The sequence below is a fragment of the Thermobia domestica genome, chromosome 8 (genome assembly GCF_964235325.1).
Source record: "Thermobia domestica chromosome 8, izTheDome1.hap1.1, whole genome shotgun sequence".
Lineage (NCBI taxonomy): Eukaryota > Metazoa > Arthropoda > Insecta > Zygentoma > Lepismatidae > Thermobia > Thermobia domestica.
In genome coordinates this window covers 20,002,286-20,019,066 of record NC_137461.1, presented here as the reverse complement: position 1 = coordinate 20,019,066, position 16,781 = coordinate 20,002,286, and the positions used below count along the sequence as shown (strand labels likewise).

The window sequence follows — 16,781 nt, the reverse complement described above, 5'->3', positions numbered from 1 at the left end:
TTCAGGAAACACGGATTCGATTCCCAGGGAATGGGGAGCTTAGTAGTTAGAATCGCATATTTAAACGGTAGTCCTAGATTCCATACGGTTTCGGTGCTGAGCTGACTCCTTCTTTGTCACCTCAACCATAGTTTGGTGAGTAACATGGTAATATTAAAACTTTACTCTCCCTTAGGAGAGCTGTTTTATACTTTGATAAGATCTCGTCTCCGTAACTGCATCTAGATATTCTATCCTTGGTCTTCCTCTTTCTGGTTTTCCTTCTGCCTTTCCCTCTATCAACACGGTGATCCAATCGGATTGTCGAATAAGATGGCCAAGCATGCTGTTTCTTCTTTTTCCTATTATCTTCATGATCTGTCGTCCTTCATTAGCTTCCTTTAGTACATCTACATTCCTTTCCCTTTCAATCCATGATATGCACAGCATTCTGCGCCAACACCACATTTCAGATGCTTATAGCTTGGATGTTTCAGCTTTTCGCAATATCCATGTCTCTGATCCGTACAGCGCCACGCTCCATACCTGAGTCTTAATAAATCGTTTACGAACGTCCAGCGACACATTTCTTGATGTTAGTAGTCCTCATTTCCTATTGATTGCTTGTTTGACCTGCGCTATTATGAAACTTACGTCTTTTTCACTTCTTTTCTCCGAGGATATTAGACTTCCTAAATAGAGGAACGTCTTAACATCTTCGATTTGTCTCCCTCTAGCTATACTTTGCCCTGTCCTGCTCTTTTGCACTTTATCACTTTGGTTTTCTTCTTATTTATCTTCATTTTGCATTTTTTTTTTTTTTTCAATTGGTAGTTCAAGTTTGAAAGTGCTTCCTGCAAGTACTCATCGTTCTCCGCTATCAATGCTATGTCATCAGCAAACCTTATTGTGCTGAAAACCTGACCATTTACTTTTACGCCTTTCTCGTTTTTATCCAAGAATTTTTTTCATAGCCTCTTCTATTTACACGTTGAACAGCAGAGATGAAAGTGCACATCCTTGCCTTACTCCTTTACTTATTCTTGCTTCCTTCTGATCTCTTCCTATAACAGCAGTCTGGTTCCTGTAAAGTTGGTATATTATTCTTCTGTCTCTTTAATCCACGTTCAGATTCTTCAATGCTCTGAACATAATATTCCAATCTACGTTGTAAAATTAGTTATTTAAAGATATGATTTGTGGAAGATATGATATATAATATAATGTTTTTTTTTAAAAAAAAGGTACTTAATGCGTCCAAGTGTACCTTAATTGTATTAAACTGTTTCATCAATCGGTGACACCTTCGTCAGTAGCTCTGGGGAATTTACGTGAAAGTCATTTCAGTTCTCGGGATGTCTTGTGTATTTTGTGTGTAACCAGTTGGGAAATGCCCAAGTTTAAGCTTTTGTTAATATAAATTCCTTGCTCTTGAATAATCCTTGTTTCGAATAATATTTGGTACCAGAACTTCTTTTGTAATTATTAAGATCTAGTTTTGTAGGATTGTATTGATCATTGAAAGGCACCTGTAGAATTATTACAGTATAAAAGTGTTCACAATAGTACAGGGCGCAAAATTTCAAAATCAAACGCACTTGCCAATCCAAAACTGATGGTCGCCGGTATCTCTCACGTACAAATTATGAGAGGTGTGCCCCCACCCTCTCCAGCACGGCCTTTTGTTTGACAAAGCAAAAGATTACATCAGGGCATAACATTTCAAAGCTAAACAATTAGATTTAGGATAATCAATTTTGAATTGGACAATTCCTATCAGTGACAATTATTTTCTCACTCACAACTATTTTCGTGCGAAACAGAAACTGCGCAGCCCTGTGAGTTTATGGAGAAATCATTCCTACTGAATACTGGTCGCCAGCTCTAAATTTCTAGTCGCCAATGGCGACCTGCCGACCGGAAATTTTGTGCCCTGCAACAGTAGATTGTTTAAAAGAACAATCGTTCGAGGTCAAGGGATTTAAATTAATAAAAATTTCAAGCTCATCGTTTTTTAACGACAACGGAGGTACACATTTCTACAAACGTGAATACGATCTCCTTAATTTGATCAGACATTTGTAAACTAATTAAGCAATTAAATTACAATATTTTCGTGTCGTAAATTAAATATCTTTCTTTATATTTTAGAGGCTAAAATGCAGTGTATTTATTTTTAAATTTTCGAGAACACTATTTTGTATGCTGAAGGAGAGGATTTTTATTGCAAATTAATTACCTTGGAATTAGCCTGGAATTCATTACCTTCCGATATAATCGAGTGCAAAGCAGGGTTGGCAAAAACCATGGTTTTTATTTAAAAAACCAAATAAACCGGTTTTTTTTTGGTTTAAACCAGGTTTTTTTGGTTTAAACCAGGTTTTTATGGTTTAAATAATTTGCTCTATATATTCATATCATATATGGACAGAAATAAGTTTGTTTCGCCTTGATGTTATTATGCGACAACCGAGTTATGCTGGAAGGGGTCACATAAGCTCAAAGCGGAATAAAAACCGCTTCTCGAGTTACATCCGAGAGAAATTGTCCTCCATTTGAACTCAGAACCAGGACTAATTGGCTACAAATGCGATACGTCTGCCGACTCACTCACGAAGGAATCCTGATAAAAAAAACGTTGTACTGATCTTTGCATGCTTCTTAATATAACTGTCAAGACTAATTTCAGAAGGAGAAAAAGATAAACAGTTGCACAAGTGAAACCATTACACAGAATTACATATGAACAATTTCAAAGTACTACGGAGTACAGAAGAACTAATTTAGTTCAAGTTAGTTAACAACGACTTTTATTGGTCCAAATTAAAGAAATACACCGACTTAATCTGCATATCAATAAGAAAAGTGAATAAAGATACGAATTATTTGAGTCCACTTTGGCTCAGACTCATTTATACATAAATAAATACCAAAAATACATATTTCACTAAATGCCTCTCGTGGGGTCTGTATGACCCCCCCCCCCCCACACACACACAAAAAAAAGTACGGCATTTTCGATGTATTTTATCAATAGTAAACATTGAAACGAAACAATATTTAGAATTTTTCTTCGATTGCAATTACATAACAATAATAACTACAAAAAATCACAAAATAAACATTTATAAACTTATAAAAAAAAAAGTTTCTTTTGTAGTATAATCTTTTTGAGTAATGAATGGGGAATTTAGATCTGAATATAATACGAATAATATACGGGAGTGAAACGTGATAACCCACAAATGTGTGTTCATCAAGATTTTACAAACATTTACACTTTTACGAACATTTTTTGTTTTTTGGTTTAAACCAGTTGGTTTTTTTGAAAAAAAAACAGCTGGTTTAAACCTTGGTTTAAACCAGCAAACCCTGGTGCAAAGGATTCTTGACCTTCAAACGTAGGGTAAAGGATCATCTTTTACATCAACAGAAACTTAGCTTGAGTACCTACGCCTTAGACTGCAGCAAGTGAACCAATTTTGTATCCATATTGTAGTATAGAGGACAAGTATTAGGCCTTCTGTATCTGAACAACTATTATATTCTTTCTTCATATTGGTTTTCTTCATATATATATATATATATATATATATATATATGTGTGTGTGTGTGTGGGTGTGTGTGTGTAAAATATTAGTTTGTAGTTAACTAAACGCTATATGTTTATTGTCGTTATATATGTACGTGTATAATATCTTTATATATATTCCCATGTGACATTTCTAATTGTACTTTTGTTTGGTTAGGTGGTAGAGCATCCTACTGCTGAACCTCGCCTCATGAATAAAGGCATTTTCAATTCAATTCAATTCAATTATCTAAAATCTTCGTTCAATTCAGTTATCTAAAATCTTCGTATGCATTTGAAAATGTTGATTAAAAATTTATCAGGGAAGGAATTAAGACATAACTATTCAATCAGTTGAAAAATAATGCAGTTTTCTTCTGTCTCCTTAAAATTCGTTAAAAATACTTAAAAAGATATGAAAAGCAGAGGAACATGTCGCTTTATATAAGTATTTAAATATTTCTTTGTCAAAATATAAGCTTGGAGTATGACTATTTTGAATATGAAAATATTAAAGCGTTTGAAACAATTAAAAATAATTATTTGCTCTTATACCTTGTACAGATATAATTAATTGGTTTTCCTGCAGTAAAATTAGTATAATTTTGTTTTAATTCTTTTGTAGCATTCCAATGCTCTTTGTACATTCGCTGGGAAATTTCTTCCTACAGTTTCTGGAAGTAGGAGCCTTCTTCATGCAATTTCTGGAATGGTGGAATGTGAATGCAACACAAGAAAGCTTTACTAGTCTTCCAGTTCCTCCAGCACCACAGGTACGTTTACAGTACTAAGTGTAGATCACTTGTCGCTCTTCGTTGGTAGATCATATGTGCATTTTGAAACCAAAAATAATCAGAGATGGCTAGGTCAGGCAAGTAGGAGAGTCTGATACCAATCCAATGTCCACGTAATGCAAATTGTCCATCACAACATAGTCTTTATGTGCGGAAGTATTGTCGTGCGAAAAAAAAAAAATCTTCAGGAGTTGTTAATGGCGTTTTATCATATCATTAACCAAAAAGGGAAACACTATTTAAATAGGCCAGGGAAGTTCTAGTACCTCTTCATATCTAGATGATAGTCTTAAAAATATGGTTGTTTCAATTTCTATTATGTGAATGAAACACCAATACACTTCTATACTTTTCAAATAAGATCAGCTCAGAGAAGGATGCACCAACTTCATCCATCTCCACTTGTCCGATTTTACATAGAAAATTATTATTACAGTATTGGATGTCGCATTAACAGCTTCGTAGTTTCTGCCAGGCACAACTATTTCCGATGTATTTGTACTAAATTCCAGCTGTAGTGTTTTTAATTGCTGCCAGACTAAACCATCTCCACTTGGCCTTTTTTGGATATTTATGCTAATATGAGGAAATGTGTGATGCTGTATGAAACGTGGAAAAATTTAAAAAATGTCTTTTCTTAATTCAAATACAGAGTTACTTTTTTTCTTTCAAATTCACCAGGCGTACCAGTAGAGTAGAAACTTTACCTCTATGTTTCTCCGTTTTCTGCTTTATGGCGTTTGGTTCACTCTGGTTCTACATCATCCATATAATATATGCAGAATATTTATATCCAGTAGGCGTTCTTGAAAAAAAGAAAAGCAACTTGGTTTCGCAAAAGTGTCAGCTTGTTTGTACCTACCCAAATCACGCACAATCACTTCCCACCATGTCAACATCACCAGCGTCTGATTTCTCGCCACGCTATACGATCCAGAATGCTGCTCCCAGTCACATTCACAAAGAAGGTCACCTTCATGGGTCAACCTTAGTTATGCGAGAGTTAAAGAAGGAGATAGATACATTTTAAAACTAATTCAACTCTGATTGTCTGTCTAATTAAACTTTCTCGTAAATTTAGTACCGCGGCCTATATTCTAGATTTACTTTTTTCTATAATCTCGTATCAAAATTTAGGTGCAGCCTATATTCACGCAAATACTGTAAGCTTACTAAGAAGGATTTAAGTTCTCGGTGTACGAGGTAATTTGCCACTGAACAATAAATTTTATAGGAATGACAAGGATATATACCAATCTAGACTCAAGGAACATACTGGGAAACCAAACGAATAAAAGCAGCAATTTAAGGATTGGCAAATCATTTATTGTATAACCAATATGTCATTTAAAAGTACACGTACAGTGACGAACATAAATAAATGCAGGTTGGAGCCTTTATTTCTTATGGCTCAAACCTCCATTTATTTATGTTCGTAACTGTACAAGTTTGACACGTCCAGAAAATAAGTGTACTAGATTTTTGTAGCTTTCAAAAAAAAATATTTAAAACAAAACTTTTACATGGTTACATCAGTACATATGTGAACTATTTTTCCTTGTAGTTGCCATCCCACTCGATGCACTTAGTGAGATGTAGGGGTCAATTTTTTTATGCCTTGGTCAAAGTCTGCCGCCACCTCTTTTGCTCAATTCTTTACATCCACCTTCACTTCCGTGTCAGTTGAAAACTTTTTCCCACCCATGTGCATCTTCAGGAAGGTGAGCAGATGATATTCTAAAGGTGCCAGGTCAAGGAAATGCGCGGGGTGGTTCAAAATATCCCATACGAATAACTCCAAAAGTTGCTTTGTTGCATTGACCGTATGTGGTCTGGCGTTGTCGTGCAGAAAACAGACTCCCTTCCTCAGCAGTTCCCTCCTTTTGTTCTGAATTGCCCTTCTCAATTGTTTTGATCTCGTTAAAAACTTTATACGAAGATTTTCCGCTCACAACGAGATAACGGATAACGCTGCGAATCTCGCACTTGGTGGCAGATTTTATCGACATCTTTCACGGGAGATGTTACTGTGGCCACAGTTTTGGTCGTACTGACGCTTCATTGGGATCGCTGGAAAGGGTAGGAGCTAATCTACATGGCAGTATGGTCAATATAGCAATAGTAAATTTGCTCTGCCCATGAGTGCCGTAGTACATTTATTTTGTAGACATGCCTCGTGTTTAAACAATTGGGTTTGAAATTTCCCGTAACAGATTTTTCCATGTATTCAAGAAAGAAGCTAGGCAGACATAGGAATTTGCAACTCTGAAATAGAATTATGAATGGCATTGAAAATTGGAAATAATGGCACAGACTACATACTAAATTTCTTATTTGTTGTCACCCATCATATTATCCCATGAATTTTACAGACATAGATTTTAACAAGATTGAAAGGACTTACTAGTGTATTTTATAGTAGATACAGACAGAATAAAACATAGGTTCAATAAGAAACCAGGCATATGATCAATGCATCAGCTCAAGACTGTTTATCTGATTTAGTCCCAGACAATGGTATCAATGAATTTGGATACCGAAATATTAGATCAAAAGTAATTTCAATTTCCATTTTATTATACAAATTGAAAAGAACTTACTTTGGGGCATAGCGTATTCTTATAAGAAACTAATACTAAATTGAGAGCGAAATAACTTGTAAAAAATTATGATAGCATCACATCGTAATCAGATGTACTCGGAAGTTGAATTTTTTTTTCAGTTTAACGTCCTACGATTATGCATCGAGACTAAGGGAAGTGGTGGTGATGAGATAAGTAGTAATGGTGGACTGAAGGAAGTGGGTGTTAACGGGAGAACTCCGGGAAAACCCACACACGTATTGATTGTCCACCACAAAGTTCATTTTGCATGAGCTGGGGTTGAACTACGGACCTCACACATCAGAGGTGAACTTTCTTCCACTGAGCCACAGTGACCCTCCCACAGAAGTTTAAATCAACACAAAAACCTTCAAAATAATATTTAAAAAGTAAAAAGCAATTAACTTTAGTTTTAACCCTAAACTGATTGGTTACTAAGAATAAAATTGATGACTTACTTCGCAGGAAAGCAGGAATTATGAACACGAAAAAGGGAGTACTTTTTAAAAATGTATTCTCAGAATATGAGATGTATTCAGTTATCTATCCTAAACAATCCCCTCACACCCGATTGAAGAACACACTCGTGAATGTTGAAAGCTTCAGCCGAGTGAAATAAACAGCCGAAAGGTTAAGATAAAAATTTAAGTAATTAACTAGCTAAACCTGCGCTCTCTACACAGCGCATCATTCACGCATGAGCATGAGTCTCCTTGTCATTCCTCACAACATCTGTACATGTCTCTTTATAGACACAAGTGAAAGACGTCTTGATAAACAAATCGGCAAGGGATACCATAAAGTGGAGATTTTTTTCAATATCTCGCACCATGTGCAAGATTTGAGCCTACTTCCGGTTGGAGTTTCTAATGAATGTATGATCAGTGTTTTCTCTCTTCTTGCATGCAGTATATAATAAGCAAATACATTACACACACAATTAATTATAATGTCAGTGATATATGATGTTCATCGGGAAAAACACTCCAAACAATAAAGATTCACCTTAGACTGGAGAAATGATTATCCTTCGTTTTTCATTATCATTTTGCCATGAAACAAACGCTTGAGATATATACAACCCCTGTATACAAATATGTGATGATGGAATGTATGACTCGTAGGATATGATGCTTTACTTTTCTAAATTTCAACACTTCCAGTGCACCCCTAAGAAGTGTAATAAAAAATAACAGCTGTTTTTTAAATATTCAATTAGAACTGCATAATCTACACAAATTTTGCAATCGATCAATGAAAACGGCATTTTTCTATAGCTTATGGTTCCCGAGAACTCACTTTCGAAAGGATTGATCACAAATATAAACTTCTCTTGACCACAAACATATAAAAAACTTACATTTTAATGTAGAGACATTCTTGTCGTTTGTTGCAATCCATTGGTGGAACTTCATATTAAGCGTTTCGACTTTGTGGCTCTGAGGATGGGTTGGTTTTTGCAGTATTTTACTGTATAACCCCAACCTAAAATACGAACGAAATTATGGAAGACTTCCTTCAGATGAATTAAATTGTAACCCATCTTCAAAAACACCCAATGAAGGAGTGTAGTGTGAAGTTGAAAAATTTAATGGACTGCTAAAAACAAAAGGGCAGCATATCAGGGGGACCAGAAGTCTTATTTCTTGCTCGTAGTTCAATTTCTTACGTCATTTGGAAGGTTTGAAAATACTAATAAAGTCCAGTCCAGCCGTGCACTTTTTATTCTTTGTATATCATTGAATTCATACCTATACACTAACTTCTCTATTAAAAATCGATTGTTTCCTTTTGTTAATATAGTGATGAGACAACCAATAGAAATGTTCTGAATATGGACACCGGATTTTCCAAGCACAACAGGAAGTTGTGGTACAAACCATCGTATCTGAAAGAACACCGATTACAGGAGTGAGAGAGTGTATGGCTGTTCTGGGAGCGGATTGAGTAGTATAGTAGTTAACTCATCGGGACGATACACTGAAGACCCCGGGTTCAAGTGTCGGTACAGTCATGCACTCTTTATGCATTATTCATAAATAGTTTCAACTCATATTTTTGAAACGTGAACAAGTGCCGTGTTTCACTGTCCAATAATATTGCTTGGGTCGATAGTCAAAGGTTAGGCGTGCATTCAGTATTTTCGGTTCCAGATTCACTGGCACGAATAACGACTTAATACAATGACTATCTAGACAATCTAGACAGAATATAAGAAGTATGCCAGTTTCCCCTTAGCATTCATTTTTATTTTCTAAATCTGGTTACAGGTCGATAATTTCAAGTTTTCTGGGAAGTATTTTGACGAGAGACGCTTACTGCACCAAATAGATCAGGTGAAGAATTGCCATAACTAAAAAAAGCATTCAACAAGAAAAGCCCATTCTTAACTAACGCTTAATATTAGACTAAAGAATAAGTTGATCAGGTTCTATGTATGGAGCATTGGACTGTATGGTTCAGAGACTTGGACATTACGGAACTTGAAGAAGAAATATTTAGAGAGCTTCGAAATGTGTTGTTGGAAGAAGATGGAGAATAGAAAATGGATGGAGAGAGCAACAAACGAATATGTTTTAACACGGATAGGAGAGAAGAGGACGTTTTTGGCCAGCATCTTTCGTAGAAAGGCCAATTCGATTGGTCCTATCTTGCGAAGAAATTATCTTCTTCATACCACCATAGAAGGAAAGATGAAAGTAAAACAAGAAACGGGAAGAAGAAGAATACAACTAATGGATTATTTGAAAAATAGAAAAAAAAATATTAGGAGTTAAAAGAGAAAGCTGAAGATCGGGAAACGTAGAAGGAACACTTCCAGGCCCAAACCTATATTTATAAAATAAAAAAAAAGTAATAATAAAAATATATAAAAACATTTCATTAATCCCAGGACCTGCCAAAAGGCGGTATACTTTAATAATAATAATAATAATAATAATAATAATAATAATAATAATAATAATAATAATAATAATAATAATATTTAATAATAATAATAATAATAATAATAATAATTACGCTCACGTTATATACTAGTGCTACACACAGAACTGTAGGATGTTTCGAAATTCCTGTTGCAATGTTTATGAGAGAGGATTCCACTCATTAAAAAAACAAAAAATGTATTTGTGGAGGGAGTTGAGATTACACCAATTTCTGAAGTATGAACCATCTAATGTGTAGGAAAAATAAACTTTAAGATCAAGTAGCACAAACAGAAATGAATAGTTTAGAGGATGCGCCCTAGAAAATTGTTCCGAAAGTTATTTAGAATCGTGAAGAGAGAGAAAAAACTTGTGGCAGAAAGTAGGGAATGTCGAATAATCTCAAGAGCCAAAATGCTGTATATCAACATTCCTTGCGCAATGTTTTTGACGTCGTATAAATACATGATTACTTGAAGTAAGTATCTATAGTACTCTAAACCGTTCTCTCTATAAGGTTATGTAGCCAAAAAGTTATTTTGTTACACATTTTGAGGCTCGTAACTGGAAAACAGAGTTAAACTGTTCTCCAGAAACTTTGTGCTTTGTTTTCGTGAGCAGAATCACCTCCCAACGTTGTAATATGAATTTCGAAACTTTTTTTCCAATCTGAAACAGGAATTTCGAAAAGTCTGTAAGTGCTTTCAAAGACATAGGGAAGAGCAAATGGACTGTTTTGCTTTTTCACCTCGGACACCCATATATCCAGTTTATAAAGTTATATTTCCCGTATGTGGAAATAAACTTTTTTCTGTGTCTCGAACAAAACACACAGTTTATTACATTTTTTTAACGATGTGTATCGAGTAACGTAGTTTTTAAAGTTGAGGTAAATTTTGTTCCTTCTTAGCGGAGTCAGCCTCAAGCCCATAGATGTAATTCTTAAGTCTTGAAGAAGATGCACGCAATACTTAATGAAAATTGGTGTTTTTAAGGAGGAGTTACCCGGAGCATGGTTTTAAATATGGGGTAAAGTTACCTGTTACTCCTAACTGATGTCAATCCCAAGAGATAGGCCATTGTTAATGGGAATGTCAGAGAAATCACAGACCATGTTTCAGGAAAATGATAAGATCTAGGAAATATATATTTAAATATTTTTTTAAAAGATGAATCCAATTCCTTACGTATGACAAAGTTAGAGCCTAAATAATAAAAATAAGTTTGTGATTCTCATGAAAAAAAAAAAAAAATGTGAAAACGCTATACTTGACAAAAATTGGAGAGTTTTTACGAAATTATAGTTTTTTTTTTTTTTTTTTTTTTTTTTTTTAAGTAGGGTTAATTCACCCTTTGTTCTTGATTGATTTTAATCCCAAGCAAAGAGAATGATTGGTAAGCCTAAAAGACAATAGATGCTCTAGTGCATTAGAGTTAAATAATTTTTATTAAAGTTAATCGTGAAAATCATTTTCTTATAATATGCACATAAGAAAACTTCTTCAGATGGGTGAATTATCCTTGACCCACTTCAACCCCAACCGATGGAAATCATCGAAAAGTATTTTAAAAAATGGCATCAAAAGTTAATGAACGTTAACAAAGCCATTATGGAAAATATTTTTTTATTACAACATATATACGTGCAAACTTGCAACGTGGAAGTTTTTTTATCTTCCTACTTCACTTTAGGTTTTATGCCCTAAACAACAAGCCTATTTTCTAAATCTGCCGAAAACTTCAACAAAATCAGATACATTTTACGAAAGGTATTGTGGAAGGTAGATATACAGATATACGGTGTAGGTATACAGAGGTTGTTTCCTATCTATGGTGACAAAATTACACACCTTTTGCAGCACCATCAAGTGGGAAGAGAAAGATGCCTTCAATCGTGTGGGTACCTTGGGCCATTGACTGTGCGTGATAGATGTGGTAAATGCATATCGAGATAAATGCCGCAGAAAATAACTGCTTATCGCGAGGGCTACATAACTGCCCTTCCCGACGTGAACTACAGTTATAGTGCCAATATCAAAGTGTGCAAAGAGCGTGGATTCACTGTGTCCAAAAACGGCACATCACGGGTGTTGAAAGGGACAGGTAAGGCGAGGCATGGGATGATTTCTTTAGGTCAGAACCAGGCCAACCCCCGGCCTGCCACTAGCTGCACAGACATTCGAGAAGTCGGAGCTCTGGTTACCAGGGAGAATCACCCACACAGAGGAGTATCGCGAACCGGCTATAGACATCACTGAAGACAGTGCACATCATCATTCACCGCGATTTGAAAATGAAAATGAAATGAAATCTTTAAGTTTAACGTCCCACAGTTATGCCGGTTAGGCTAAAGGAGACGGTGATAATGCGAAATGAGTGAAATGGTGGAATGAAGAAAGTGGAAGGAAACGGGAGAACCCCGATAAAACCACGAGCACGGTGTTTGTCCACCACAAAGCCCATACGTAGCGAGCTGGGATCAAACCAGGGACCCCAAGCACCGAGGTAAACGCTCTACCACTGAGCCACCGCGCCCCCTCACCGCGATTTGAGGTTGGTAAAACGACGGAAGGGGCGTGTTCATAAGCTCTTGCCAAAACACATCCAGGAACGTCGCACCAACCGTCGAAAACTGTATGAGCAGTACCTAGCCGGTGAAAAGTGGAAGTTTGTTGTAACACTGGACGAGACATGTGTAGCCAAAAATACAAAGGTGAATTCGGAATATTATCAGGCTAACGTCCTGACACCCATTTATCGTCATGAAATTGCCCATCTCTGTGGGAGGGACAAGAATCGTGTGTGGGTGCATCAAGACAAGGCGTCAAGTCACAGGTCTCGCTCAACCCGCCTGTTCCTCCAACAGATTTCAGCAGAAACTGGTATTCGTGCAATTCGAGTCATATACATTCCAGCGAAGTCCCCTGATACGTCACCGCTGGACTTTTGCATCTTCGGGCTCCTGAAATGAGCCTTGACTCACAGCACTTTGCTGTCAGGCAATTGCCCGATGCAGGGCCATCAAATAGAGCACTCTCGATGGTTGTGACATGGTTTCTCACAACGCAGATAAGTGCAGTTTGAAATTGTCACCATAGACTGGAAACAACCTCTGTACAATGCCGATTGATGCCACTCGTGGATACTCGCTTATTATTATTATTATTATTATTATTATTATTATTATTATTATTATTATTATTATTATTATTATTATTATTATTATTATTATCATCATCTCATCCTCCTCCTCCTGTACTGTTGTAAGAGTTGTTTTGCGTAATCAACGATTGGCAACTTACATATATTTTAATGTTTAATATTGCTTGTAGACGATCCAAGAAAGCTTGAACAAGACTCTTGTTCAAGATCATTCAAGAGTATTTGATGGAAAAGACGTCAGCACTGACGTCATTTTTGTCTTGAATTCAATAATTTCATTCAAGAGATTTCGTTTCGGTCCTGTTCTAAACAAGCCAATTCAAGAGCTTTCAATAGCCAATCAGCGCCCGAGTTGATTGCAGGAAAATACAAAACAACTATGATAGCGTCGTGAGACAGAGCAGCAGTTGTTCAATAAATATCTTTTTATTATTCTTTTCCGCAATTATCTGATATTGAAAGTATGCATTATAAATAAAAAACAAATATCCGCACTGGAAGATATTGTTAGTATTATTGTTGATAATATAGATTTATGTAGTTAGTGCTTAAGAAATATAGATTTTATAGTACGAATTATTAAATAACAAAATTAAGGATGTTTCAAGTAAATGATGACGTCAAAAATATTTTTACTTTTTCTTTTCTTTTGGTAGGTAATTTCCAAAGATGCCAAACTAGATAACATTTGTCCGATTTGCTTAAATGAAAGGCGAAACGAGACAGTATTGCCAGTATCAGGGTAGGTGTTTTTCGTTTCTGTAACTATGTGTTTCTTATATGTATAAATATATTCCATAGATATTTTCCAGTTATTTTATTGTGTGTCTTGAAGTTTATCCTTATATATGATGCTAGTTCCATTGAAGAAAAGAACTTGTTTCTATACCAGAGATGCTTACATGGATCTTGAGAGCCTTTACCGCTTTTTCAAAAATTTCCTGCCTGACATTGAAATATCATGCCACTTGTAATAAGCCGCCCATGGCATATAGTGCCATCTATGGGAGAAATTATGATGTCATTTTCATTTGCTAGCTACGTCAGTTCGTTGGAGGCGGTTATTTGAATCAGTTGGCCGTGCGTTGAGGTCGCGCACTGCATGACAATGGTCTAGTCCACACGGCTGATGTGCAAGGCTGTAGTGCTAAATCTGGGCTATAGAGTGGGTGCTAAATTTCCTTGAAGACATGGTCTCTTTCAGTGCAACCCTGGCAACAATAGCCAAGTGGACTGGGGCAGTGTTGTGCAGTATGCGAACTCAGCCCATAGCTTCTAATTCAAGTGGCTACGTCCAACGAACCAACGCAGCTAGACAGTCGAAATTGGTACATTTTTCCTCCATAGATGGCACTTTATGCTATAAATGATTTACTACCAATGGGGCGACATTTCAATGTCAGACCGGAATCTTTTGTAAATATCCTTGTATATATTACTGTATGTAGGGAATAACAGAATCTAAGAGGGAAATAAAGAAAACAATTTACTTAATACCAGAGTAATAGTTGAGATCACAACCTTATAAACAACGGGATTCCGTTAACCATAGCTTTAAGGCATTGGGCAAGTGAATACGCAACAGAAAGCGCTCACCTCTGGTGCGTAATAACGCTGGTTCGATCCCAGTTCCGGTGAAGTAAGTTTTGTGGTGAACAGACATCGTGTATGTGGATTTTCTCGAGGTTTTCCCCTTTCCACTTTCCTCATTCCATCAGAAGTATCGATCTCATTATCACCAATTTCTTTAATTTCCCCTCGGTTTCATCCCTCTAAATTAAAAATAAAGCAGGGGACCGTATAATTAAATTAACCTTTCCTATTTGAGTATTACTTCCTCGTTTGAAAAATACGTGGTAAATAATTGAACAAAACCACCCCTTTAAACAACTGATTTTAGTTGAAAATTTTGCTTGGTCCCGTTAAAGAGGTTTCACGATATATGTTTATTCATCATAGTTGTATTTCTTTCTTCAGGTATGTGTTCTGCTATCGCTGCATTGCTCACCATCTTACGAAGGAAGGCAAATGTCCAGTTACCAATTATCCAGCATCCTTAACAGATCTCGTTCGTCTCTACCCTCCTGCTGGATGATTAACATTTTTAAGTAGTTTAATCATATTTGAGATTTGGTTTTACCTACGCTCTGGTACCATCTCGGGTATATATTGCTTTAAGAGATGGATTTTTTTAAAGGTGTTATATATATATATGTATCAGATTATTGTTACATTTTAATGTATTTTTTATACAGAATAAATTAATCAGTTGTTATATAGTGGTGTTTGGACTCTAAGAATAATTGAATAAAAGGTGAACATATTTTTCTTTTCTGTGAGTACATTTGGAAATTATGATGTACATTTTTACTTATATTCTATATTATTTATTACTGACTAGTTGAATTACCTTGTTATTCATTTTATTTATGTAAGATATGTAAATTATAAAATTTCATAGTAGTAACAAACTTATCTTAATCCGTCCCCTTGTTTAAATGCAAGAAATTTTGAAACTGTAAGCATTCTTTAAATATCAAAATGATAAAATAGCTTGTATTCTACAAAACACAATGACTTGCAGATAGTCAACTTATCCTGGGACCGTGAATCCATTATAGTAAAAGAGTCAATGAAAGAATAACGAAACCGACCAGCAATACATTTTATGATAATTATTAACACCTTATATGTAATATACGAGGGGATACTGGAAAGTTTGTAGCTCAACCCAGGAGTGCACGTGAAATGATGAAATTTTAGTTATTCTGCGTACTTCTCTTGAAGTTTGATGGACTCCCTTGCATACTGCTCTTAATTTTTGCATACTAGTTTAAAAAAATCTAAAGACTGTTCCTCGCACCACTGTTCAGTAGCATTAATCACCATCTTATCAGATGCAAAATGGTGACCTTTCAAGTTGTTTAAGTTTGGAGAATAAATAATAGTTTGACGGAGCTATATCTGGCAAATAAGGCGCATGATGTAGGCATAGAAACCCTAGATCATGCAGTGTCAATTGTGTTTTCAGTACTCGATGGACGGGGCCATTGTTTTGAAAGAACATAATTCTATTTTTCAATTTTCTATGGCGTTGCACTTTCAATTTGTCTTTCAGTTTTGAGAGTAATGCAGAGTAGTACTCTGCATTAAATGTCTGACCCTTGGGTAGATAGTTTATGAGTACGACTCCATCAATATCCGGGAAGAATGTTGTAAACACTTTCCCAGTTGACTTGTCGCTTGAACTTCATGTGGTGAGAGGAACCTAACACAGGAGGGCCCCACAGGTTGTCGCTAAAATCTGATTGCCATTTGCCACATAGCACATCTCATAGAGCATCATGAAAAATCAACATGAGCAAAATATAACGTGCTATCGACCAGAAGGATAGGAACTACTGGGCTTCAAAATTTGAATATCCAAAACAGTTATATCATGGAATTATGTACGTTTAAAGTAAATATCTTGAAAACCGTTAAAGCAATCAAAACAAAAGTTGTAAAATATAATGAGAACAATATGCCCTATCGAAAACCACAATGTTGCCATAGTTGAAGCAGTGTTTGCAATTCAGCATAAAAATATTTTGTTTGAAATAGCACCATGAAATTCCAGAGCCGGAAACAGATAAGCTATAGGGGTTCCTCGTGTAAACGAATTAGACATTTGCCTTCAAAATACCACAGTATTCAATTTGGATGAATCTCTTCCTTCATTGGAGGCAGAAAACGAATTTTCTAA

General features: G+C 35.7%; 1 protein-coding gene across 2 annotated transcripts in view; it reads left to right on the top strand.

The window, feature by feature from the left end:
* Positions 1–15,311, top strand: part of Pex12 (peroxisomal biogenesis factor 12) — a 42,962-nt gene extending 27,651 nt beyond the window's left edge. Inside the window, exons 5-7 of one of the 2 annotated variants that reach the window (XM_081768199.1) lie at positions 4,176–4,323; positions 13,693–13,778; positions 15,014–15,311. In XM_081768199.1, coding sequence (XP_081624325.1) covers positions 4,176–4,323; positions 13,693–13,778; positions 15,014–15,131 — 352 coding nt within the window. In that variant the 3' untranslated portion in view covers positions 15,132–15,311. The remainder of the gene's footprint in view (positions 1–4,175; positions 4,324–13,692; positions 13,779–15,013) is intronic. The other variant, XM_081768200.1, reaches the window with a different exon arrangement.
* Positions 15,312–16,781: the final 1,470 nt, after the last annotated feature.